General features: G+C 30.5%; 1 protein-coding gene across 1 annotated transcript in view; it reads left to right on the top strand.

The window, feature by feature from the left end:
* Positions 1-26,675, top strand: part of LOC142321310 (glutamate receptor ionotropic, kainate 2) — a 520,894-nt gene that overhangs the window by 447,106 nt on the left and 47,113 nt on the right. The window contains exon 14 of the mRNA XM_075359304.1: positions 3,206-3,431. Within this exon, the coding sequence (XP_075215419.1) occupies positions 3,206-3,431 (226 nt within the window). The remainder of the gene's footprint in view (positions 1-3,205; positions 3,432-26,675) is intronic.

Here is a 26,675-nt window from a genome sequence, read left to right as displayed (position 1 = left end):
ATGAAATTATTTAATTAAATAAAAGCGTGTAATTTTTTTTTTGTATTTTTTATTAGAAACAAAATAGAACAAAGCATAACGCAAAAATATTATGACTGTAAAATTAGAAACGGCTGTCTATAGTACAATAAATTTAGACCTTTGAGAAATTAAAATACTTTTAATTTATTTTAAATAAAGATTTGTATTAATTTACATTAAATGTTCGAAAATTGCAACACTGTCATCGATGCACTTTTCAACTAGTTTCCTTACATTTTATGTCGCCAAACTTTGCGTTCCTTTTTAAGGGCAGCAGCACTGAGAATGCGAGCGATCAGTTAATCACGTGCTTCTACTTTTTACTTTCATATCTCACACTTCATCCGTCTCTATAAACAGTAATCTAAGAGAATAAGATCCGGTGATCTATGCGGCTAATTTACCGGTCTACGTCCAATCCATATACTAGTAAATTTCTCATCTAAGAATTGACTTACTTCATACGTGAAATGCGTTCGTTCTCTATCAAGATGATAGAACATTTTAGTTCCTTTCCGCAACAAGAAATTTTTAAACACTGTAAGAAATTCATCGTTTAAAAATGTTAGATAATTTCCCAACGACACATTGTTCTAGTATAAATGGGTCCAGTGGTCCACGGTTGTAAATCATGCCACCAAATGCACATCGAAAATAGTTTCTGGAAATTTGATTCAACTATAGCATGTGGGTTTTCTTTCGCCGATGTGAATTCCGTTTGTTTTTTATGCCATTACGGGTAAAACTTCGTCCGAAAATAGTATGAACTGTATAAAGTGTTAATTGTTGTTAAATCTCTGACAAAAAACTGCAGTCATCTGGCACCGTCACCAAGCAGGAGATGTTGAACTTTCTGAACATCATAAGGTCGCAGTCGGACGCAGACACTAAACGTACTCCATTCTTTATGGAATGTTGAATAGGGTTTATTTGCGGAATGTTGAGCAGGGTATAAATTCTTCTCGTTGTAGACCATCTGAAGAATATTTTCCCTTTCACCACCATGTACCGGTTGACGTTCAGATGAAATATGAGCGCTAGGACGTGTATCATTCACACAAAGATTATTAAAAATTCAAAAAAAATACTTTACGATTAGGAACTACTCGTCCAGGATCTATGTACATAAAAGTTGTTAATTTTTAGTTTTATAAACTTTATTATATAATTTTTCTCACGAGTAATTCTCTACAAGTTTTAATAATAAAATTTACGCATTTATTTGTCATTTAACAAATTTATTGTACTTCAAACCCAAAAATCTTTCCTCACAAATATTTTTTGTTTTATCGTTAGATATATCATGCAAATTAGGGGAGGTTCTGAGACTTTTTTCTTCGTTTTTTTAGAATAAAAAACATTAATTTACCCCTTATATAACGCCTGAAAAATTTCACGGGGGAAACTGAAATTCGGACGAAATATTTTGCTAACCCATACCTCGATATCAAAGCAATTTTGGACTTATATTTTTATGAATGTTTTCCTTATTTCAAGGTGTAGAATCAGTAGTGGCAGCTCGTAGAATTAATGCTGTTCCTGAAAGTTTTTTCTGGGCCTTTTTAAGGCCATGGTTAAATTTTTTTGTAAAATAAAAGAACTGAAAAAATGAATCAAATAGAATACCTGGAAGCAGGATAATATTCTAAATCTACACTTTATCAAATTCAAGAATATGGTACACAGTTTTTACACACATTGTGCTTAAATAAATAATAAAATGTCAATATATATAATATTTTTTAGTATTATTAGATAGTAACTTAATAAATTGTCCGCTTAAAATCACTATAATCCAATGGTGCTTAATTTAAATTTCTATTTACACAGAAACAAATATATAATTAATTTTTACTAATTACCTTCTCTTTCGCTATTCCAGCGTGTTTTTGGACAGATTTGGCAATCAAAGAGCCCTTGCTTTCCGCCATCTTCTGACGACTACTGAAAAAACAACTAAATCACTTTCATATTCCTTCCACCGACTAAACTAGAAAAGGGAATGAACAAGGAACGTTCTATACACACGCGGAATAAAAAAAAACTACCTTCCACCAGCACGTCAGGGTCGGCACTGCGGGAGCGACAGTGCTATCTCTCCCTTGCAGATCAAAGTTTACATTATGCTATCTGAAAAGTGAATAATTTGAGAGATAAATGGTTAAAGCTATATCAAACAAAGTAACTTGAAGTCATATTTATACATAACCATATAAAGCCTTTTAATATTAATAAAACATAAAAGAGACATAATTTCAATGAGTATATCGAGGGACTGCAATGGGGATCGAGTGCAGCTTCCTATGTGCGCGTGCGCATAGTAGCCTAACACCACGCCGCTGGAAATGTGAAGAGCACAGTTCCATACAAAGATTTTTGTATCTTTTTCATAAACTGGGAGATAGCATTAAGCTTAAGGATTATATATTGTACAAGTATAAAGAAAGAATTAAAGAAAAACGGACTCATTATATTAAATGTTATCGATAATATCAAGCGGAAATAAGGGGTGCTGCAGTTCCACAGTGCCTATACGCAAGCCGCCACTGAGAACTAATAATCAAATTATTTCCCTTTCTTTCTGAATCATTCTGTACATGATTATTTTTCGTTTCAAAAATCCTCTATATAAGTTATTTGAACGTAGCTTTCTGCTAGATCCAACGGAGAAACCACCTGTGTAATACAAAAAAAAATCTGAATCGGTGAATTATTGTTGCGTTAGAAACAAATAAAGCATTCGAATCGGATTGAGAACCTTGTTTTCTTTTTTTAAATCGATTAAAACATTAGGAATAAACTACGTAATATATTTCAAAGGTAAGAGAGAGTATCATTTAATTCAAAGCAAAAATGTCCGTAATCTCTTCATTTATTAAAGATATAAATGGTAACCCTGGGGTATTAGATATTCAGATCAAAGTTTACATTATGCTATCTGAAAGGTGAATAATTTGAGAGTTAAATTATTAAAGCTATATCAAACAAACTAGCTTGAAGTCATATTTATACGTAACCGTATAAAGCCTTTTAATATATATTAAAACATAAAAGAGAGATAATTTCAATGAGTATAATCGTAGTTATATAACTGAATATATAAATATGTTTTGTAAATATATATTTTTAAACGTTTTTCACAAAAGCTTTATTTTATCTTTATTTTTTTATAATTTTTTTACAGGATTCTAAGATAGGGATTTACCAAAAGATGTGGAGATATATGGAAAGCAAAAGACCATCAGTATTCGTATCCTCATACGAGGATGGAGTTAAAAGGGTTCTTGAAGGTAATTACGCTTTCCTAATGGAATCTACTATGTTGGATTATGCGGTTCAAAGAGACTGTAATCTGACACAAATCGGTGGTTTACTCGACTCAAAAGGATATGGAATAGCAACACCAAAAGGTAAATTATACCAAAAACTTAATTTCTAATTTATTTTTACCTTTTCTCCTTTTTTAATTAATTTATATGATGTATTTTTAATTTTGTTTTTATAATACAAGTAATTTTAAAAAGAATGAAATAATAAAGATTAACTATAAGAATTACTTGTTAAAGACATCACAGCTTAATGATACGTAATGTAATAAAACTATACGTAACCATGTGAGCTTATGTAAATATTTGTTCTTAAATTTTTACCGTAATTTTTTATGCAAAGCCTAGACAACAATTAAAATATTTACTAGATTTAGAATTATAGAAGATAATGAGAGATTTCTTTCTATACCAAAAGCATACTCTTCCATATTGACGCATTAATTGACCAGTAATAATGATCCAAATTTTGTATAACAGGTATTCATGATTAATTCGTGGTTAAAATTCTCTAAAATTAATTTTTAAATTATTAAAATCTTTACTACAAGCCAGCTTATTCCAGCTATTATAAGCTGAAAATTCAACAATACAACAGAGGAAACTGCAACACCAAACCTGTTTACGTTGTGCTAAATATCATTACTTATAAATAGCACAATCGCTTTATTGTTTGTATACTGATAAACTTAGTTCACTGTATCTCAACAAGAGTTAAAAGTTACTCGCTCATAAAATAATGGTCGCTCATAAAAATCAAAGGCGGTATTTGTGTATTCATCTATTATACTATTTTTAATTTATACAATATCGGAACGAACGTACAAGTTTTTATTTTAATTTTTAGAAATAACCATTTCCGATAGATACAGATTATTTCTTGGAAAGTTTTGTTGAAAATCCCTTATGCAAATAGCTAATAAATTTGGGAGATATAAGGATAAAAGATGATTTGTTAATAACGCAGTTATTAAAATATATTTTGTGAGCGCGTTTTATACGACTGTAAATTCAAATTATGTAGATGAAAAAGTAGATAAACTACTACTTATTTTGGTGTACCTTTTTTTTTAATATAAATGTCAGCATAAAATGATTGAATAATTTAACAAAAAACTGATTAAGGAGCAAAATAAGACAACCTTAAATTTTTTAATATAATTATGAATAGTTATTAAGCTTTAAATCTTTCTGCCAAGATATATCGTACAAACTATCTCTTAATCTTAAAATATCAAAATTATTGCAATAAACACACTTCTTTTAACATATAAAATCGATTTGTATTCTACACAGAAATTTTATTTTTTATTTAGCATTTCATTCTTTTATTTATATTATTCTATTTTTTTGTAATAGATCGATTTAAAAACAAAATAATACAATTATAGAAATGATTGTATAGATTTAATAATACAAAATAATAAAGTATTTGTATAAGTAAAAAATAATATTATCTGTAGAAATATTAAATATAATGAATTTGAAAAAGATCATAAATATTGTATGATAAATACTTAAATTAAAAATAACTGAAGTATTAAAAATGTAATATAGAAAAATAATAGGTGTTACAGTATTTTTCATGAGAAGTGACTGCATTAGTGACGTCAAATTCATAAAGCAAGTTTAATTCCACAAACGTCCTGTAATTCAGTTTTTGCAATCTAGTACGTTTAGCTAGATTCCTAACTAGAATCTATACCGGTATTATAAATAGTATAAATAAGAAGTTCCAGTGAATCAACTGCATTTCTATTCAAAAAATTAAAAAAGTTCTTTCCAAATTTGTTAGTATAAATATAGAAGATGCACACCACGAAAGGGCTACACATATACACATTAATATTTTCAATAAATTAAAAATTTATACATAAATGACTTTCAGTATGTTATTTGAATCTTAAACAGCCCTAATTTGAAATATAAAAAATGATTTAATTCAAAGTCTAAGATAAACTTTACAAAAATGTATTACAATAACATTATCTATAACAATTAATTGATGGGAATCGAACCCAAGACCAGTTAATTTAAATCGAGTGGTAACAACTAAATAAAATGATCTGCCGGTCCAGTTATTTAGGTTAATATCAGCTCACCTTATTTTGCAGGAAATAACTCATTCTTTAGCTACTTTCGATACTAAACAATATTCATATTATCCTCAAAGTATACTTAACGTATGTATTCTACGAGATCCAAATTTAAATTTATTATTACATTAATTTTATAAAAAATTTCAAAATTATCAATTAAAACAAGCATTTTGTACCGCAAATGATAGTATTTACTCTAAAATTAAAACTTTTTTCTCTACAAAACACATTTCATTGTTTAAAAAAAATTTCAACAGAAGCTTTTAACGCTCAAAAATGTGTCCAAAAGAAAAAGAATATAGGAGCTTTAAAAGACTTGAACTTTTGTAGAGATGATTGCGCTTTTAAATACAAACTCAGGCGTGAACACTGAATAATTCAAGAGTGAGAAATGTCAGTGGAAATTTCAACCACCACCTTACTTTCAGTCGGTTTACAATTTAAATTAAGCCTATTATAAAGGTGCTGGGAAAAGTAAGATGAACTTAGGCTATTTTACTGCCGTCTCTTTAAACCACCACACTCAACTGAAGTTAATCGTACGACCACAACCATATAAAGGATTTATTTCACGGCCAGTGAAGATGTAAATGTCAAGGATCGAGTTCGTAATGAAACGATTCAATTTCATTATACCTTAAATGTGTTTTATAAACCTTCAAAAATACCGTAAAAATCGATTGAGTTGGTCATTGTTAAAGGGAGATATGTAAAAAAAATTGTTTCTGAAGAAAAAATAAAATTTTTATTGTCAGTTAATTTATTCTTACCGTAAAATTTTAAACGTAGACTTGTTTAGAATACCATTTCGGCACATTTTTATTAAAAAAAAAATTGAATATTTATTTTTCCGTGGCACCAGAATAAACTTTTTCATAAGAAAAAATACAATACGTAAGATAAAATAACTACATAAAAATATAATTTTATATCCTATTCAAATAATTTTGTAATAATTATAATAATATAAATACCGGAGGGTAATTTCTTAATGTAAAAAAGTCCGACGCTGAACAATTTGTAAAACAAAATACATTAGTTCCCAATAAAAAAGGTGTAATACCTTTATTTAATGTTTCTAATAAGATTTTATTATTATTATTATTATTATTAAACACCTTTGTAACGTTACGCTACTTTTCGCAGACCACGACGTGGAGCGCGCCCAACTGAGGCTCAGCCGAGCCATCCACAGTCAGTGTCTGGCTGGACGACCATGGGTTGTCTCTAGCTCTCATCCCAACCCCGTAGGGAAATGTCACTTGCGGTCGCCACCCCCACCCCCCCCGATCATAGCTCTGATGGGCTTTAACAGGAGTGTCTCTAGCCCTCAACAAAACGGACATTGTGGTTCGAACAAAGACGCGTATCGACACCCTCCTCTCCCTGCGGGTCAGGATGAAAGTTGTCGAGACCAATCCGGCCGCAATGTCCCTCGGTATGAAGATTGACCGGAAATTCAGCTTTGCTGAGCACCTTCGGAGAGCCGCTGACAAAGCTGTGAGAGCCATAACTGCTCTCAGCCGCTCATGGCGAATATCAGCGGACCGAACGCCAGCAGACGGCGATTTCTGATGTCCACGGTGCATTCCGTCCAGTTATACGGGGGGCGGAAGTGTGGACCCAGGCATTAAGAGTCGAAAGAAACCGGAAGCGGCTCGCGCAGGTGCAACGCACCGCGATATCTTTCAAGTCGTTTCCGCGTATCGGACGGTTTTCCAACCTGCAATAGTGGTGATCGCCGGCGTCATACTCATTGCTATTTTTGCAAGGGAGCGCCAGACGACCTACAGGAGGCAACGGGCAAGCGAAGACCGGGAAACTATTGCCAACGAGGAACGCACTCTCACATTTTTCGCACGGCAACAGACCTGGGACCACGAGACCAGAGGACGATGGACCGCAATGCTTATCCCTCTGGTCAGATCGTGGACGGAGCGTCGGCATGGAGTGGTGGAGTACTACATGACCCAGTTTTTAACGGGTCACGGGTACTTCCGTACTTACCTCGATGTCATAGGGAAAGCGCCGTCCACCGACTATCTCTATTGCCCCAGTGTACGGGACGACGCCGAGCACACCTTTTTCAAATGAGCTCGGTGGGCGGCAGATCGAGGGACATTAGAGGCGGATATCGGAGCACTGAGACCCACAATGTGGTTGCGATGATGCTCCGTGACCTGAGCAACTGGGACAGTGCTCCCCGATTTGTCGGGAGCATTCACAGGACCAAGGATGACCTGGATAGTCCTGAAAATTAGGTAGCGGCCTTCTCAGACTAGTATAGGAGGACTCAGCCGGAAATAATGTGTTAAACGAATCCGTGTCGAGTCCTGGTAGAACGGGGGGTGGTTTTAGTCGCTAGTCTGCTGATGGTGACTGGATATTACCATCAGTGGGAGCCCGACACGCCGTGCGTAAATGCATTTTCTCCTCCATCCGCAAAAAAAAAAAAATATGTATATTATTATTACTAAATAGCTTATTAATAGTTATTGGTATTTATCGTTAATAAATGTTGTGATATCAAACAGAAAATACCAAATTATACTTTCTTAACATCTATCATTTTCGTCCAATTCACCATCACCACTATTTTTCGTAGTGGCACCTTTTTTTTTGACGACGTTTCTGTTTTATTGACAAAATTACAGCATTAAAAATACGGAGAAAGGTTTTCTAATTCAACTTGAATTTGAGTTACTCGAGATCCCACTTCATTTGATAAATCTGAGACAACAATTCGTATAGCCAAATTTAAATCTATTTGTCACTATTACTGATTCTACTATGTCTCTAACAACAAGTTTACTTTGTTGAACGCGTGTGCATTCAAACGGTTTATAAGTAACTATCTTGAACGGGGTTCTTCTTTCATTCCGCTATTTGACAAAAAGAATTCTTTACACGTCTGAATTCTCCACTTTTTCTGTTCTTTTGGCTTTCAAATGTAAAAAAATCCTTTGTGTTTTTGTCAGTGAAGTCATTCGTAGCATTAAATTTCCTTTTTATCTGTGCGTATCGTTTGGAACTGGAAATTCTATCGATTCACTAAGAGAGTCGGTGATACACCCAAAACCATTGTCTTATAGCAAGAAAGAGTGTTCTCAAATAGGAAAATTTTAAATCTATCTCTGTCAATTAAATTCAACAAGAATTTAAGTAGCATGTGATTTTTATCTTGGCTACCCGTGCCTATACTAAATAAAGTTATGTTTTTTATACCGAGAGAAATTTCATTTTCAATATTCCTTAATAAATGAGCATATTTCGTTAGGAGATGTTTTGCCTTTCTCTTCATAATATCACTCAAGTTTAGCTTGGTTTTTCTTTAAATCATGAATACAAAAGACAAATTTCCCCATTTATTTCAAATAAAGTATTTATTAAACCTGAATGAACGATATGAGAACGTTTTCTATGAAATTAAGCTATACACATGAACTTTAATCATCGCTGTTTTATTTTTCATTTTTAAAGTGTACCTGCCCTTCCCGACAAACTTCTGCACGTACGTCAAACATCAACCGAATGAATACTTAAAAATTTTGTGATTACAATTCAAATAACATTTACATATAACCATGATGATTTTAGGATTATGAAATATTTGTCACATTTTTGAAATTTATATTAACAAATTAAGTTAAATTATTTCCTTCTTAATGAGTAAGTTTGTCTTGAAATGTATATGATTTTATATTGAAGTTCGGATGTGTAATACATAAGTTGGATACCATGCCACTGGTGCCTAACTTTAATCCACGTCGATCGTGGGTTGGGGAATTTATATTTTGTTAAAAGCATACATATTCGCTTTAGTCTCTTCTCGTGCTCCCGTGAAGAGAAACGAAGGCCACAGGAAAACGTTTGCGATTACAGTATAGAAGTTAGTCAAAAATGGTTCGTTTCTAAAAAAGGAAGAAATTTTAACTTCATGATCGGGGTACCATACTCTGAATTTCTTTCGTCAATTTTTTTAATAATGGATTAAATTATTACCGTCTACGTTTTAAATTTATTTTTATCTGAAATACATTTAGATAAGTATTTTCGCACCATTCAAAGTATAAAAATATACGTACGATAAAACTTCAGCTTGACTAATGCCATCAAATTGTTAAAAATATTTAAACCTGAGTTTATAGTGGTCGACTGGTTTTACAGTACATTTTTTTTACCTGAGGCGAAACATACGCCAAACCTATAATTTCAGGTATTTGATTAGTTACTTTAGGTGATACCTTTGGATTATATCAGCATTGGTGACGCCTTTCATAGGCTTCACTTCACTTTTACAGGTAAATCTGTTCGAGATTATTTTTGTAAGAATTTTATTTTACCACTGCAAACAAGAAATTAATTTTTTAAAACCTCTTAACAAATTAAAAGAACGTAAAAAAAATTAAAAAAACCTCAGAACTATAAGAAAATAACTCTTACAAAAACATTAATTATTACTTGACAGAAGCTGAAAACCGCTAATATAATACTTTGACCACTATACATAGCAACGAAGAGTATAAGTCAATTAATGTAGCCAACTTCCATTTTTTCATATTTACAGTAACAATAAGTTATGTGCAGCACATATCCGTTTTATGCAGTGAGTAAAACTTCCAAAGGCTTCCATAACAGATTGTGATATCTGTCCCGTTTTTACACTGAGTAATGTGTTTACCTATATATATCTATATATATAAAACAACCATCCGTAAACATCTCCATTTTATTACAAATATCACATATATACTACTAACAAACACAAATTCAAATTTATTTTTTATAAAAAAATAAAAAAATAAACAAAAGCAAACGAAAGTAATGAAATGTAGTAGAAATAATGTAGATGGACAACTGAATATAAAAATAGGAAGAGAAAAGATTACGGAGATAGAAGAGTTATGCTATTTGGGAAGTAGAAATACTAAAGATCAACGAAGCAGGAGCGATATAAAATGCCGAATAGCACATGCGAAACGAGTTTTCAGTCAGAAATATAGTTTACCTTAAAAACTAATTTAAACGTCAGAAAAACATTTTTTTTTTTTTTTAATTTTTGGAGCGTAGCTTTATACAGAAGTGAAACTTGGACGATCGGAGTACCTGAGAAGAAAAGATTAGAGGTCTTTGAAATATGGTATATAGGAGAATGTTAAAAATCAGATGGGTGGACAATGTGACAAATGAAGAGGTGTTGCGGCAAATCGATGAAGAAAGAAACATTTGGAAAAATGTAGTTAAAAGAAGAGACAGACTTATAAGCCAGATACTAAGGCATCCTGGAATAGTCGCTTTAATTCTGGAGGGATAGGTAGAAGGAAAAAATTATGCAAACAGGCAACGTTTGGAATATGTAAAATAAATTTTTAGATATGTAGAATGTAGGGGCTATACCGAAATGAAACAACTGGCACTAGATAGGGTATCTTGGACAGCTGCATCAAACCAGTCAAATGACTAAAGACAAAAAAATTTAAAAAAACTTAAAATAAAAAAATTCTTCAAAAATACACTATTATTATTATTATTTTATTTGTAAAATAGTAGAGACTAAAGAGCTGCGTCAATAAAAGTAATAATAATATATTAATTATGTAATTAGAAGATTATATTATCTTATAATTTTTAAATTATGAATACCTCGCAATATTACATATTATGTTAAAGGATCCATGAAATAAAATAGAATGGAGAATCCAATGGCAAAAAAGAAACCTGTTAAACTATAACCTATATAAAAACGTTTGATAATTACCGATGCCATCGTTTAAGAATGACTCGTCCATAGTAGACAAGGCGAGTGATAAAAAAATCTGAGAACATTAAACTGATTTTTTTTTGTTCATTTTAACTATTATAATTAAATTTTAATTTTTTAAGAAAAAAATTACGTTCCAGTTGTTTAAATTATACCCTAATTAAAAACCTGTGTGAGTTTTCTTTTTAAATCTTAAATCCTTACACTTCATAATAAGTAGAGATTTCAAACATTAATATTTATTTTAAACTGAAGTTTCTTTGGTAGACGCTTTGTAAACTTTTTAACAGACAACTTCAGTAGAATATTACTTTGTCTAAACAGAAGATTCCTCTTTCTTTTCTTTATAACCATTTCATAGTATATATATATATATATATATATATATATATATATATATATAATAATAATAATAATAATAATGTCATTCTATATTTAAAGGATTTTTGTTCAAAAATTCACGATAATTTACCATCACATACTATACAAGTCGAAAACTTTAAGTTTCTAAAAGTTGGAATTGAATGAGTTGGACGACTAAAGTAACATTTAATTCATAATTCTTTAATTCAGAGAGAGACCTGATTCACTCTCGATAACCTATTTCTTTACACTCTTTACCTTAATGTTATCTTGAATTTTCTCACTTTTTCATTTCTTGCAATCATACGGCAATTTCTTTAAAAGGTTATCCATAATTTATATAAACTAACAAAATTAATGTAAAATAAAGTTTAAAAAAAGAATAGAACCCACTCCCCCAAAAAGATCACTCAAAAAAATAATAAAATTTCCTATACATTTTGACTAACTGAATTCTTACCAATTATAATCAATTAACAAAATCCTTTTTTTTTGTCAAAAAATATTGAAAAAGTATTATTTTTTACTTCTTACTCCGTGTTTGATGTTAGTTATTTTTTAAAGTATTTATTTTTATCATATCAGTGTAATATTTTTTTATATATTTTATTTTATATTTAATATTGTTGGGTGTTCGCGGCTCGACGAGGATAGTGAAAGATTAACAAAACAAATGATTATATAAAAACAATTTATTAGTTTTAAGAACATAGAAAATATGGCAAATCAATCATATTAATAATAATAACTAAAAATAAAAAATAACAACAATAATGATAACAGTATAATAAATTACATTATGAAAAATACTATTTCAAGTAAGGACAGGATTTGGTTTAAAGGTAGTTGAATCATAAAAACTAGAATACAGTCCCATTGACAAAAGGCATTATAATGACCGCTAATATTAACACCTAATTAACATTAATAACAATATTAAATTTGACAAGTCTAATCTAAGTTTTGAATGGAGTTCAAACAACTCTATTCACTGCCAATAGCTTTCCTGTTAACAATAAATTACCCTTACAATGTATGAACGAATTTAAAACTGTCACTTTCATTATACCAGTAATACACCGAACAACTTCCTGCATTCACCCACTGTCCACATGGAATGCTTGTGACGTCACTTACTCGTTGTTCTACTATACTCTGACTGACAACGCCATCTTACAATCGCGTCGAACACAACTTGCAGCACTTCATGCTATAATTTCGCTTCAAACTGATTTTTCCCCTGGTCCGAGCAGTCCTATATACTCTGACCTGCAGAACCGCCATTTCCGTAACTATTGAAGCGTGAGAATTATCGTTCGCACCTTTACATTTTCCCATAAATTGCTATTCTGGTCCGGTAATCCTTCTCGTCGAACAACATTGTTGGAGGTGTGCCATTGTCAGTATTATAAAGAACGAGTGTTAAACCGACTTGTTAGCCTGAGAAAAGGATCCCTTCTGAATTCCTTCGTTGTTATTTTTTCATACTTTCTTCTAAATTAGAAGGAATCCGTTATACTGTTGTTACAATATGTACACAAATATTTATTTTAATGTGGGCAGAGTTTACATATATTAATATAAACTATTAACATAATACAATAATATAACATAATATAAAACAAATAAAAATTATTCTTAGTGCATAATAGGGTTTGTCGGTTTTTAAAATAACAAATTATGCAATTCGCAAACCGTTTTTTCTCAGTAAAAAAAGCCGGTTTTAAATTTATTCACAACACTTATATATTAATCCGCAATAATGATTTTAATGTAAGTAAATAGTACAAAGCAAGTTGTATGTACTGGAGTTTTATATACTGGAGTGGAGTGCGATTGCACGAAAACACGTGATATGCTGACTAGACATTTATTTGCATTGTGCACCGTCCGATCGATGCGTGCGGTGGGCCCAGTGGGCCAGTTTTTATTTGTAGGAGTATGTAATTGACCTGTTTTTTCGATATCTACGTAAACAAATGTGTTGAGATTATTTAGATAAAATTCAGAACCAATTTCCATCTTTATTATTTCACGGCACTGACTGCAGTGTTTATTCATCTGATATTATTATAATTTTTATACTGTTAAAAATATTGATTCGTAAGTATTTTTATTTATTTATTTTTTTTTTTTAATCCAAAATGTCAGATGTGTAGAATTATTTGAAAAAGGTTGAAAAAGATAAGGCGCATTGTAATTACTGTAATAAAATGTTAACTTGCAAAAGATCATCTACGAGCAGCCTCCACAATCATTTAAAAACAGTCTACGAAGAAAGAATGGACAAAAAATTATCTGATGCCGGGTCGAGTTCATAAAAATAATCCAGCATCTTTAACTTCCTGAAAAGGAATAGTTTAGAAGAAATTGTATCAAGACTTGTTGTCTTGGACGGATTATTCACTAACAGCATTAAAACAAGCTCTTTCATACGAGAGTCATTTCAACAACGAGGCTATTCCTTACCACAGAACAACTCACGAGTAATGAATCTCGTTTATTCATTTTATGAAACTATAAAAAATTAAACTATAACTGAATTAAGATTGTATGAAGAACGATGGGAAAAATATTTCTATAACTCTAGACGAATGGACTAGCAAGAGAAATCGATGTTTGAATATCAACTACACCATCCTGAAAAAGATTTTAATTTAGGATTGGCTCCGATAGTAAGTTATTGTTATGCTAAGACAACATTAAAATTTGTTTCCGAGTAGCTAAAAATTTTTCATTTCCATCTAGCAACAGATATAGTTGCATCAACAAATGATGGTAGTGCTGTTATGAAAAAGTTTGGCGAAATATCATTAATAATTAATCAACTGTGTTATTCACATGCCATAAACTTAGCAGTTACTGGTATATATAAAAATAAAAATCCAGTTAAAACAGATGTAAATGCTACAACTGAGAACTCTGCATATAACGAGTCTGAGGATGACTACGAGGAGTTAGACCCTGTTCACATGGAGTATTATAGATTACCTATTCCTATATTAGTAGGTAATTACGAAAATCTTATTTCTCAAATAAGAAAAAAATTGAAAATATTTTAGAAAATACCTTGTCAGAAATACCATTCTTCAGAATTGCGTGAAACAGAAATACGGAAAAGAATTAAATATGATTCTTGACTATTAAACGAGATGGAGTAGTTTAGGGGCTGTGTTAAAAAGATTTGTACACTTAAAAGAATGTATTGTTTTAACTCTTAATGACTTTAATTCTTCTCACATGTGGAATGAAGATGAAGAAAAATATTGCTAAATTGTAGAGCATCTTAAAGTTTTAGGACCAATAAAATTAGCAGCCGAAATCTTAGGCAGATAAGACGCGAATTTATTAACAAGTGAAGGCATATTTAAATTTTTGTTTGATGAAAAGATATGAAAACTGAAATTAATTGCAAATTATTACACGCTATAAAGTCACGAATTGAAGAAAGAAGACACACGGAATTAGTAACGCTTCTCTGTTTACATACTTCACAGACCGTTTAGACAAACCGGCCACAGTGGCGCGAGTAGTAGCGTCTCGGCCTTTAATCAAGAGATCCCGGGCTCGAATTCTTGTCAGGCATGGCATTTTTACACGCTACAAAATTGTCATTCATCTCATCCGCTGAAGCAATACCTAACGGTGGTCCCGGAGGATAAAAAAAAAATAAGACCGTTTGGATAAAATCTTGTAGTAAATTTCTTCTTAGCTACAAAAATTGATATTATTAAGTTATCCGGACGGATATTATCAAGATTATACAAAGATTATTTTACAGAAGATGATTGCGTTATTAAAAAAGTGAAGAAATAGAAAATCTGTGATGGAAAATTCTATGGAAATGGCAATAAATAAACATCTGCAAGAATCTGAAAAATTGACTTCATCTAGTCCTCAAACATATAAGAAGGAGTTTATGGTCTAAAGACAACAAATAGAAGAACAAATTTAGATTTATTATTTAATGTTTTAAAGATAATTAAGCCCAGTTCAGTAGCAAGTGAGCGAGTTTTTTCTATTTCTGGTAATTTTGTGTCCAAAATAAGGATCCGACTAAGCGATAAATCCATTAATGTTCTTTACTTTTTAAGTCATATTTTATTAAACAAAGAAAGAAATAAAATAATTTTTACATAAATATAGGATATTTATTAATTTCTTTGATTTTTTTAAGGGTATTAATATGTTAATTTTATGTATGTACCTACATTAAGAGTAGAAGATTAATAGTAGAAGGAAGATTAAAGAAAAACAAACCAACATACTTGGCGTTTATAGACCTAATAAAGGCTTTCGATAACGTAGACTGGAATAAAATGTTCAGCATTTAAAAAAAATTAGGGTTCAAATACAGAGATAGAAGAACAATTGCTAACATGTACAGGAACCAAACAGCAACAATAACAATTGAAGAACATAAGAAAGAAGCCCTAATAAGAAAGGGAGTCCGACAAGGATGTTCCCTATCCCCGTTACTTTTTAATCTTTACATGGAACTAGCAGTTAATGATGTTAAAGAACAATTTAGATTCGGAGTAACAGTACAAGGTGAAAAGATAAAGATGCTACGATTTGCTGATGATATAGTAATTCTAGCCGAGAGTAAAAAGGATTTAGAAGAAACAATGAACGGCATAGATGAAGTCCTACGCAAGAACTATCGCATGAAAATAAACAAGAACAAAACAAAAGTAATGAAATGTAGTAGAAATAACAAAGATGGACCGCTGAATGTGAAAATAGGAGGAGAAAAGATTATGGAGGTAGAAGAATTTTGTTATTTGGGAAGTAAAATTACTAAAGATGGACGAAGCAGGAGCGATATAAAATGCCGAATAGCACAAGCTAAACGAGCCTTCAGTAAGAAATATAATTTGTTTACATCAAAAATTAATTTAAATGTCAGGAAAAGATTTTTGAAAGTGTATGTTTGGAGTGTCGCTTTATATGGAAGTGAAACTTGGACGATCGGAGTATCTGAGAAGAAAAGATTAGAAGCTTTTGAAATGCGGTGCTATAGAAGAATGTTAAAAATCAGACGGGTGGATAAAGTGACAAATGAAGAGGTATTGCGGCAAATAGATGAAGAAAGAAGCATTTGGAAAAATATAGTTAAAAGAAGAGACAGACTTATAGGCCACATACTAAGGCATCCTGGAATAGTCGCTTTAATATTGGAAGGACAGGTAGAAGGGAAAAATTGTGTAGGGAGGCCACGTTTGGAGTATGTAAAACAAATTGTTGGGGATGTAGGATGTAGAGGGTATACTGAAATGAAACGACTAGCACTAGATAGGGAATCTTGGAGAGCTGCATCAAACCAGTCAAATGACTGAAGACAAAAAAAAAAAAAAAAGTACCTACATGTACCTTATGTTTTACTTTTTTGAATTTTTGAATTGTTATAAATAAAAAGAAAATAAAAACTTTATTTAATTTTATTTTGTAAATATGTCTTGTATTTTACCGGTAAAAATTCGAAAACCTGTTTTTTTTAAAAGTCGGTTTTTATATAAAAACTAGTGTACAATTCCTTTTTTTTTATTAATAAAATTTTTTCCTACAGCTTATTTTGAGATAATGTTACAAAATTAGACAAATTTTCCGAAAAATTATAAACAACAATGTGTAATCCCATCCAATAGGTTCATTTATACGAATAATAAACAATTCCACAAGTTTATCAATCTTCTAACAGTATACTGTAGATGAATATACAGTCTACTGTATGAGTACTGTATACTCGTAATGTATTTTCTAACGACTCTGATCCTGTTTCAAAAACATCTTCTTTATATAACAACGGCTGTAATTATTTGAATTTAACTTTACGTAAAGCACCGTAATTGTTTATATTGACTCTCATAAAATCAGTTGCTTCTAAATTTGAGTAGCACATAAATGACACTCTGCCGTGTTTTTAAAGAATTCTATCGATCGGCTAAATTTTTTTCTGCATCTGTAGCTCTTTCTAAATAAACATATCAGAAGTTTTTAAAAAAGGTTCTGTTACGTAATCTGAGTACTTTTTAAAACTCTTTTATCTTACTTCTATTAACTATTCGAGTTAAAATATTACTTAATATAACTGGCATAGAATGTTTTAATTTGGCGCATTATCAATTATCAAGATTTTTCAATATCGGTAATTTAATAAGAGTTTTTATTTCAGCTGGTAAACATAATTTTTCTTGTCCGTTTAATTACGTTAGCCCCCAAAATTTTATCAGTTTTCCATATTGTTGATGCGCATTTACTAAACCTCTAAGACCAAAAACTCGTTCTTTAATGTTTGAGGACTAGAGGAAGTCGCTTCTTCAGATTCTTGCAGATATTTATTTATTGCTATTTCCATTTCATTTTTCATCATAGATATGTCTTGATTTTCTTCTTCGTCACTTTCTTTAATATTGCAGTCATCTTCTGTAGATTAATATTTATATAATCTGTAATTTCCGTCCGGATTATTTAATTGTCAGTTTTTGTAGCTAACCTTACGTTTTCTATCGATAATCGATGAAGCTAACGTTTTTCCTATTGTTTGATCAAATTTCGTTTGACACTTGACAGATAAAACCTTTATTAATAATTCATTGTCCATAAATAAATACTTGAAATAATATTAATAATTTTCAACTTTATATTATATATTAGTATTATTATGTATATATATATTATTATTATATATTTATATATTATTATATATTTATATTTCTATCTACATAATTTTTTTGTTAACGCAGAATGAATTTTATTTTATTTTGCATCTCTTACAACGTGGTGATTGTTCTTTCAATTTGTATATTTATTATATAATGTTAATTATATTATTATATATTAATTATATTACATGTTAATTATATAACAACGAGAACAGCGGATAAAAAAAAGAAGTAGTAAAATAATTTGTTAAATCAGTCGTAAAATTAGTACAAATTCAGTTAGTTTTTTATATAATCATAAAGAGGGAAAAACACATCTTTAAACAGAAAAGTTAATTTTGAAATACATTTAAAAATTTACCCTCCATCATTTTGATAAAGTTTGAATAATATTTCCATTCTGATAACGCCTCATTTCAAAATTATAATTAAAAAAAGTTTGAAGTCGATAAGTTTAAAAGAACTCTATTTGTTATGATAGGAGGTGTATTACCGTCACTAAGAGCAAAATAATATTAAAAAAATTTTATTCCATAGAAAGAACAGTAAAAAGAAAACTTTCTAAATGTAAATTTTTAGGGGTGTTAGTGTTTTTTTTCATAGAACTTTGAACGATTCTATTTTCAGTGATTTCCGATTATGTAACATTCTATATAGGCATTAGCCTATATAAAACAGTTGCTTATTAAAACAATCAAGAGTAAATTTTCTTAGAGATAAAACTTTTATCGATATGTAAATACATCTTTCTACCCATAAACCAGATTTTCAAAAAAAAATTACAGTAATATTTTCCTCCTAGCCCACGAGTTTAGTAGCTTAGTAGTTTCAGAAAAAGTGTAGGAACAACAAAAGCAATTTTAGCGCTCAGATAAATAGTAGAATGAAGATTAAAGAAAAACAAACCAACATACTTGGTATTTATAGACCTTTTCTTTTTCCTGTTTATCCTCCGGTAACTACCTTTCAGATAATACTTCAGAGGATGAATGAGGATGATATGTATGAGTGTTAATGAAGTGTAGTCTTGTACAGTCTCAGGTCGACCATTCCTGAGACGTGTGGTTAATTGAAACCCAACCACCAAAGAACACCGGTATCCACGATCTAATATTCAAATCCATGTAAATATAACTGACTTTACTAGGACTTGAACGCTGGAACTGTCGACTTCCAAATCAGCTGATTTGGAAGAATTTTTATAAAAATTAGGGTTCAAATAAGAGATAGAAGAACATTTGCTAACATTTACTGGAACGAAACGACAAGAGTAATAATTGAAGAACATAAGAAAGAAGCCGTAATAAAAAAGGAAGTCCGACAAGGATGTTCCCTATCCCCGTTACTTTTTAGTCTTTACATGGAACTAGCAGTTAATGATGTTAAAGAACAATTTACAAGGTTAAAAGATAAAGATGCTACGATTTGCTGACGATCCTTCGCAAGAACTATCGCATGAAAATAAACAAGAATAAAACGAATGTAATGAAATGTCCTAGAAATAATGAAGTTGTACCACTGAATGTAAAAATAGGAAGAGAAAAGATTATGGAAGTAGAAGAATTTCATTATTTAGGAAATAGAATTACTAAAGATGGACGAAGCAGGAAGGATATAAAACGCCGATATAGCTCAGGCGAAACGAGCTTTCAGTCAGAAATATAATTTGTTTGCATCAAAAATTAATTTAACTGTCAGGAAAAGATTTTTGAAAGTATATGTTTGGAGTGTCGCTTTATATGAAAGTGAAACTTGGACGATCGGAGTACCTGAAAAGAAAAGATTAAAAGCTTTTGAAATGTGATACTGTAGAGAATATTGAAAATCAGATGGGTGGATAAAATGACAAATGAAGAGGTGTTGAGGTAAATCAATGAAGAAAGAAGCATTTGGAAAAATTTAGTTAAAAGAAGAGACAAATATATAGACCACCACATATAGAGATCTATATGTCTATATAACATATAGACATATTAAGCACCACATATTAGATTTATAGACCACAACATATTAAGGCATCCTGGAATAGTCGCTTTAATATTGCAGGGACAGGTAGAAGGGAAAAATTGTGCAGCCAGACAACGTTTTAAAAATTTAAAACAAATTTTTTGGGATGTAGGATGTAAGGGGTATACCGAAAGAAACGACTAGCGCTAGATAGTGAATCTTGGAGAGCTGCATCAAACCAGTCAAATGACTGAAGACCAAAAAACCCACGAGCGAAGATAAAACATTTTTGTGAGAAAAGAATAAATTGTTTCTGAAATACGAAGTCAAATTAAAGGTCAAACAAACACACACACACACACACACACACACATTCATATAGTTGCATACATAATTGTGTAACCTATTATTTTATTCTTTTTTTTTTTTTAAGAACCTCTAGATGTTGAAAAATACCAAAGTGGTTTTCTTTATTTTACCGGTGTCGTGCTTTGCTTCTTTAATATTTTGCAATACCAAGGTGCACTGAAGTTCCCTAAACCACATAAAAAAAATTGTGAGCTTTAACATTATTATTTTCGTTTATTTTTCTGAAACAAATAAGTCCTTAATGATGATTAAAATTATTCCACTTACGCATAATAAAAATTACACAATTTGTATTTTGTGTCTATTTGATCTTATAACCTTTTTTTTCCGAGAACAAAATATTATTTATCGGTTTTATGAGTAGTAGTAATTAATAACGACCAATATCAGGATAATATCTGATATTTCTGCTAGTATTTAATAAAATTAAGAAATAATTTTAGAAAAATACGATGTATAAAATACGTTCAAAAAAATAAGAGATTTCACAGTAACAGGTTTCAATTATTTTCCTCCCCTATATGGTAACAACAAGAGGCAAATATTTTTTTTAATGAATTTTTTTTAATAAATCGCATTCCTTTAATGCCCTTCTTTTAACCTCGACGTCAGGTGGGAATGGATAAATGAATTATTTTTTAAAGATCAGTCTACTTCGATATGATCGTATAAATTGCCAACGTAAATTCATTCAAACCGGCAGATGAAACAAATAAAATATTTTCTCTTATATGAAAGATAATAAGTTGTATTTTTGATAGATAATTAATACATGTACGTCATGGCTATTCTGTATGAATATGTAAAGGATGTAGGCTTTAGCAAAAACGTAGGCCTATACTCCGTACAGAATTTTCATATTATTATAATAATAAAAATGAATCGATACAATTCTGGTAACCTGTTTTGTATTGGTTTTATATATCCTCTCCTCGTATATACAGGTCTGTTTGTACTCTTACGAAATAATTATACCTCAAAAACGGATAAAAATTTTAAAATAAAATTTAGTATGCCCGTACATGTATCGACTGATATTCTCTGAGAGAAATATATTTGAATTTCTTTTTCACCTAATTCATCATCTTACGTTACGTGATTAATCAAAACTGGCGTTTTCTTTTATCTATCCAACATAATCCTATATTTCTGCACTCCTAGATGTAATATCCTACTTAATTTTACGCTACACCTTTTTCACGGTCTTCCTCTTCGTCACTACCCTTTTAGTTTGCCTCTTAATTCAATAACTTCAATTCTATTCCTTCTTCTCATACTCTTTTCAATTGAACGATCTGTTTGGTTTTGTTCTTCCTCTGCTATTCAACACACTTTCGAAGTAGATATTATTTATAAGCTAATAAAAACACGTAAATTAGATTTTAAATAAATTTTATCACTTCCAAAATTAGCAATCCTTGATCATAGAATTTTCCATAAATTTCATGCATTTTTTCAAAGATTTAATCCTAAAATTCTGTAAATAAAAAATTATAACCATAAATTTCGGAATTAGAAGTTAAAGCATTCCTAAAATAAAACACTACATAGTAAATATAAATGCGTACGTACAGAATTTTTTAACCTACATTTTATTATTTCCGAACGCAAGAGAAACCCAATCCATGAAAAATTGGTGATGGGGTCCATTGGACTGATTACCGTTAATGATACATTTAGTCTGTTTTACCATGTAACACTCTAAAAGTAAAACAGAAAGGTTTTTTAATATGTTACTGCGAAACGTTTAATCGAAAATTGAACGTATAAATTTATTATTAAGTTAATTACCGAACTCTGTAGTTCAATGGTAAAATTTCGGCTTTACAATCGGAAGTTCCGTACACGAATCTCGGACAGGAATAAAATTTTCACGTATAAAAGATGTCTATTTCATATTCCCACGTACAATCGTCAAATTCATATGGTGAACTATTTATAAAACAAAACAAAAATCGATTAATAATGATGTTCACTATAAATTCATTTCATTGAATTAATCGATCATTAATTTTTCTTTTTATTAATTTCCATTATATATATATATATATATATATATATGTATGTCTGTGTGTATGTGTGTGTTCTCAATGTATAAGTATACATATATATATTCATTAGCTAAATAATGCTACATCATCTTTAAAAATTGTTAAATTTGTAATCGAGATTAACTAGATAACCAGGTAATGGTCTGGTTATTCACTCCTCTATTAAATTTTTGTACAAGGTATAAATTATATTAATACGTAAATTATATAAGATATACTGAACTTAAGGTATCAGTCTAACATCATTACACATCATATAATATTTCACTTGATTTTGTTTTTAAATCTAATATTTATTACGAGATAATCCAATCATATCTACTAAATTATTTTGCGAATCATATGCACGAATTATATATAAATCGGTATTGTTACCGGAAAGATGGTAGATGACTTAACATGAGAAATTAGTCATCGTATACAATAAAAATCGTATAACAATTCATAAGAATAACTGACTTCCTACGTTAGGCTTGCTAAAAAAATTTAGAAATGAAGTGGTTATGTGTATCACTATGCCAATTCCACCAAAGTGATTCAGGTGATACTCCGTCCTGCATGTGAACAGTGAAATAAAAAAAGAACAGTTAAATAAAAAAATAAATATATATATATATATATATATTAAGTTACGTGTGTACTTGTAGTGGGGATTGAACAGTACAAGTCAATCGGTTTCAACCCACCGGGTTAGTCTAGTGGTGAATGCGTCTTCCCAAGTCAGCTGATTTGGATGTCGAGAGTTCCAGCGTTCAAGTCCTAGTAAAGTCAGTTATTTTTACACGGATTTGAATAATAGATCGTGGATACCGGTGTTCTTTGGTGGTTCGGTTTCAATTAACCACATATCTTAGGAATGTTCGAACTGAGACTGTACAAGACTACATTTCATTTACACTCATACATATTATCCTCATTCATCCTCTGAAGTATTATCTGAACGGTAATTACCGGAGGCTAAACAGGAAAAAAAAAGTTAGTCGACTTCAAGTCGAGCTGCCGATGAGAAGTGTGTGTGTGCAGCCGCAGTGTTCAGTTGATACATTTTATACAATGTTTTTTACACTTTATGCATTTTATTATACGATGGACATAAATCAATATAAAAAAATATATAATAGAAGGATTACAATTTATACAGTAAATTACCGTTATTCATATAAGTTTTTTTATACCATAAAAATATAAAATTATTTCATAAATTCAATTGAACTTTATTTGAGAGTAGTTCATTTCCTAACAATATATATGCAACAACATTCATATGCATACAGCATAAATATTTATCAGCATTGTACACAAAATCAGCAGTAAATCGTACCTATTATTTCATTTTTGAATAAGATGTTTTTTATATTTAAGTCATTGTTTTTTATAACCATCGCTTTTTTTAATTTGCAGATTTTAAATTCGTATAAAAAAACATAGCCGTCAAATCTTATTTTGATGGTTTTTGTATGTTTACGTTTTTATTTTGTAACAAATGATAGGGACTTCAATTGGAATGTGGCTAAACCTTTGAACATTATAATGTTTAGGAAATTGCCTGTTTAAATTACGGTTGATAACTTGGTCTTACCTGAATTAGTAAGTTATACCTTAGCCTAAGTAAAACCAGGCCTAGGCTTAGGTCTAAGAACAGGCCTAGCTGTTTTCAAAAGAAAAGCGTAAATTCTCAATTGAACTCCTCCATATTTTTCAATAAGATATAACAATATCTGCATTTTTAGTGAAGAGTAAGGATTTAAACACAGATAAAAATAAATAATAATAATACATACAAATCGAACACATTTTTTCAGTTGATTAAAAAGTATTAAATTAAATTTTCCTAGGTGTTTTGATTTTTGTTTTTATAATTCATTTCCTAATAATCAATTTCTGCAATTTTTAAGTATTCAATTCTCCGATTATATGCTTAACATAAAACTAAGATTTCATACGACAGAACGCATTTTTATAACCTATTGTCTAATTCTATTATAATTTTATACATTTGTTTATTTTAAAATGACGGTTGATAGTTCAAGGCACGGCCAAAACAGTTATATGTTATCACTAAACCGCTCCTCGGGATACCGACTGTCATTATATTGTTGCATAAGTTCCATACAAGAATGTAACAATCTACAAGAACAAGAGAGGCAGCTGCCTACGAGTTTTTTTTAACCTCCAGGACCACCGTTAGGTATCGCTTCAGAGGATGAGATGAATGATTTTGTAGCGTGTATGAGAACGGGATTCGAACCTGGGACCTCCGGGTGAAAGGCCGAGACGATACTACTCGCGCCACGGGGGCCGGCTGCCTACGGGGCTTAACTAAAGAAAGGTTCGCTAGATATTTGGAGATATCAAGAATAACAAGCCCATAAAATTAAAATTAATCCATACTAGCCTTCAACGCTTCTGTTTCAAATATGATCGTTAGCTGCAATAATGCTTCTTTCATTTTGAACATACAGTGTAAAGAAGCCTACAATTTTATCTTACTTCTTTCTGGGTTGGTTTAGAGTTCCTTATTCACATTTTCTGCTTTTACCTTACAGCTTCCTAATTCGTATTTAAATTAAAAATTTTTCTCTACTTAATCTGTATTTCGGTGTTAATTTTCTTAATTTAAAAAAAAATATATATTCCATTTAATTTACATACGAAGTGTTCTGGGACGAACTTCAGCTACTGATTCCGGACACCAAATGAGCAAAAAACTTCATATCGACATGCCCTATTTTATTTTGTTTTCCTTCTGGATGCCAATTTATAATTTTCAACAAAAAACTTATTTCTCAGAAACGGATAAACCTACTTTAATCAAATTTGGCGATTCTGAAATTAGTATCTTATTCAACAAAAGAAAAAAAAAATTGTAAATGTCACCTTCAAAAATGTTAAAATGGGAGCCAACTTAGTTTTTTAATCTTCAATATCTTTATAATTATTTGTTTGGTAAAAATTTTACCTAAAATGATACCTCATTTGTAAAAATCCGTTTACAAACAATCGAGTTGTTGCAGACAACTGAAACCTGCAATAAGCTTGCACCCCGAAATGCAAGGTGATGATTTTTATTAATTTACTATTATTGCTTACTATAAATAATTTTTATTACATTTAGTGAAGGAAATAAAAACCGGCAAAAAGTATCAACTTGCATTACCGTGTGCAAGCCGATTTAATTGGTTATCAACGTAGTTTTACAAATGAGGTATCATTTTATTTAAAATAAAATACTTAATAAATTTTGTAATAAGAAAATATTTGATCAAACAACTAATTACAAAGATATTGAAGATAAAATAATTAATTTGTTGAAAATCACAAAATGGCGTCCAGAAGGAAAACAGACCAAAATAGGACTTTCGATATATACGTTTTTGTTCATTTAGTTGTCCTGAATCATACCTGAAGTTTGGGGAATATATCCCAAAACACTCTGTATATCTTCTCAATTAAAAATGGCAGCTGACATATAACTTTGATAGAGGATAGTTTGCCTAGCCACTTCTGTTGACATTTGAACATATGGATCCTTAACCTCCTCCAAGTCACTACCCTTCACTTAAGGGCACCACCGTTTTCAGTTTGTTAGCAGCTACGCATTAGATATTTAATTTTTCACATTTTACAAAATTTATAAGACTAAATCTTATCTTAGACCGTTCTTCTATTATTGCACAGCAACATCCTTTCTTTGTGTATTAAAATTTAAATCTTTCGTTAGTTTGAGATCAACTTAATTTTTATGGATTTCGCCACAAAAAGTCAACAGAAATATAATAGCAGAACCAGTACCTTCTCGACAGACAGTGGTATCTGGTGTATGGTGTCCCTAGAAATGATAATTCAGAAAGATTATTTTTGGTACTTATTCTTACCAAACCTTATTATTAATCACAATCAACAATTCTCTGTTGTACTTATCTCCAAAAAAAAAAGTTTTTTTTTTTTGTATACTGTAGTATACAAAAATATAACATAAAACTTAAGTTTTACTGTATATATTAATAAATATAAAATGTTATAAAAAATTTTACGCAGAATCTATTTTAGACCGTTCCACAGAAGTTAAAATA

The sequence above is a fragment of the Lycorma delicatula genome, chromosome 3 (assembly GCF_047948215.1).
Source record: "Lycorma delicatula isolate Av1 chromosome 3, ASM4794821v1, whole genome shotgun sequence".
NCBI lineage: Eukaryota > Metazoa > Arthropoda > Insecta > Hemiptera > Fulgoridae > Lycorma > Lycorma delicatula.
This window is presented reverse-complemented; position numbering and strand designations above follow the sequence as displayed.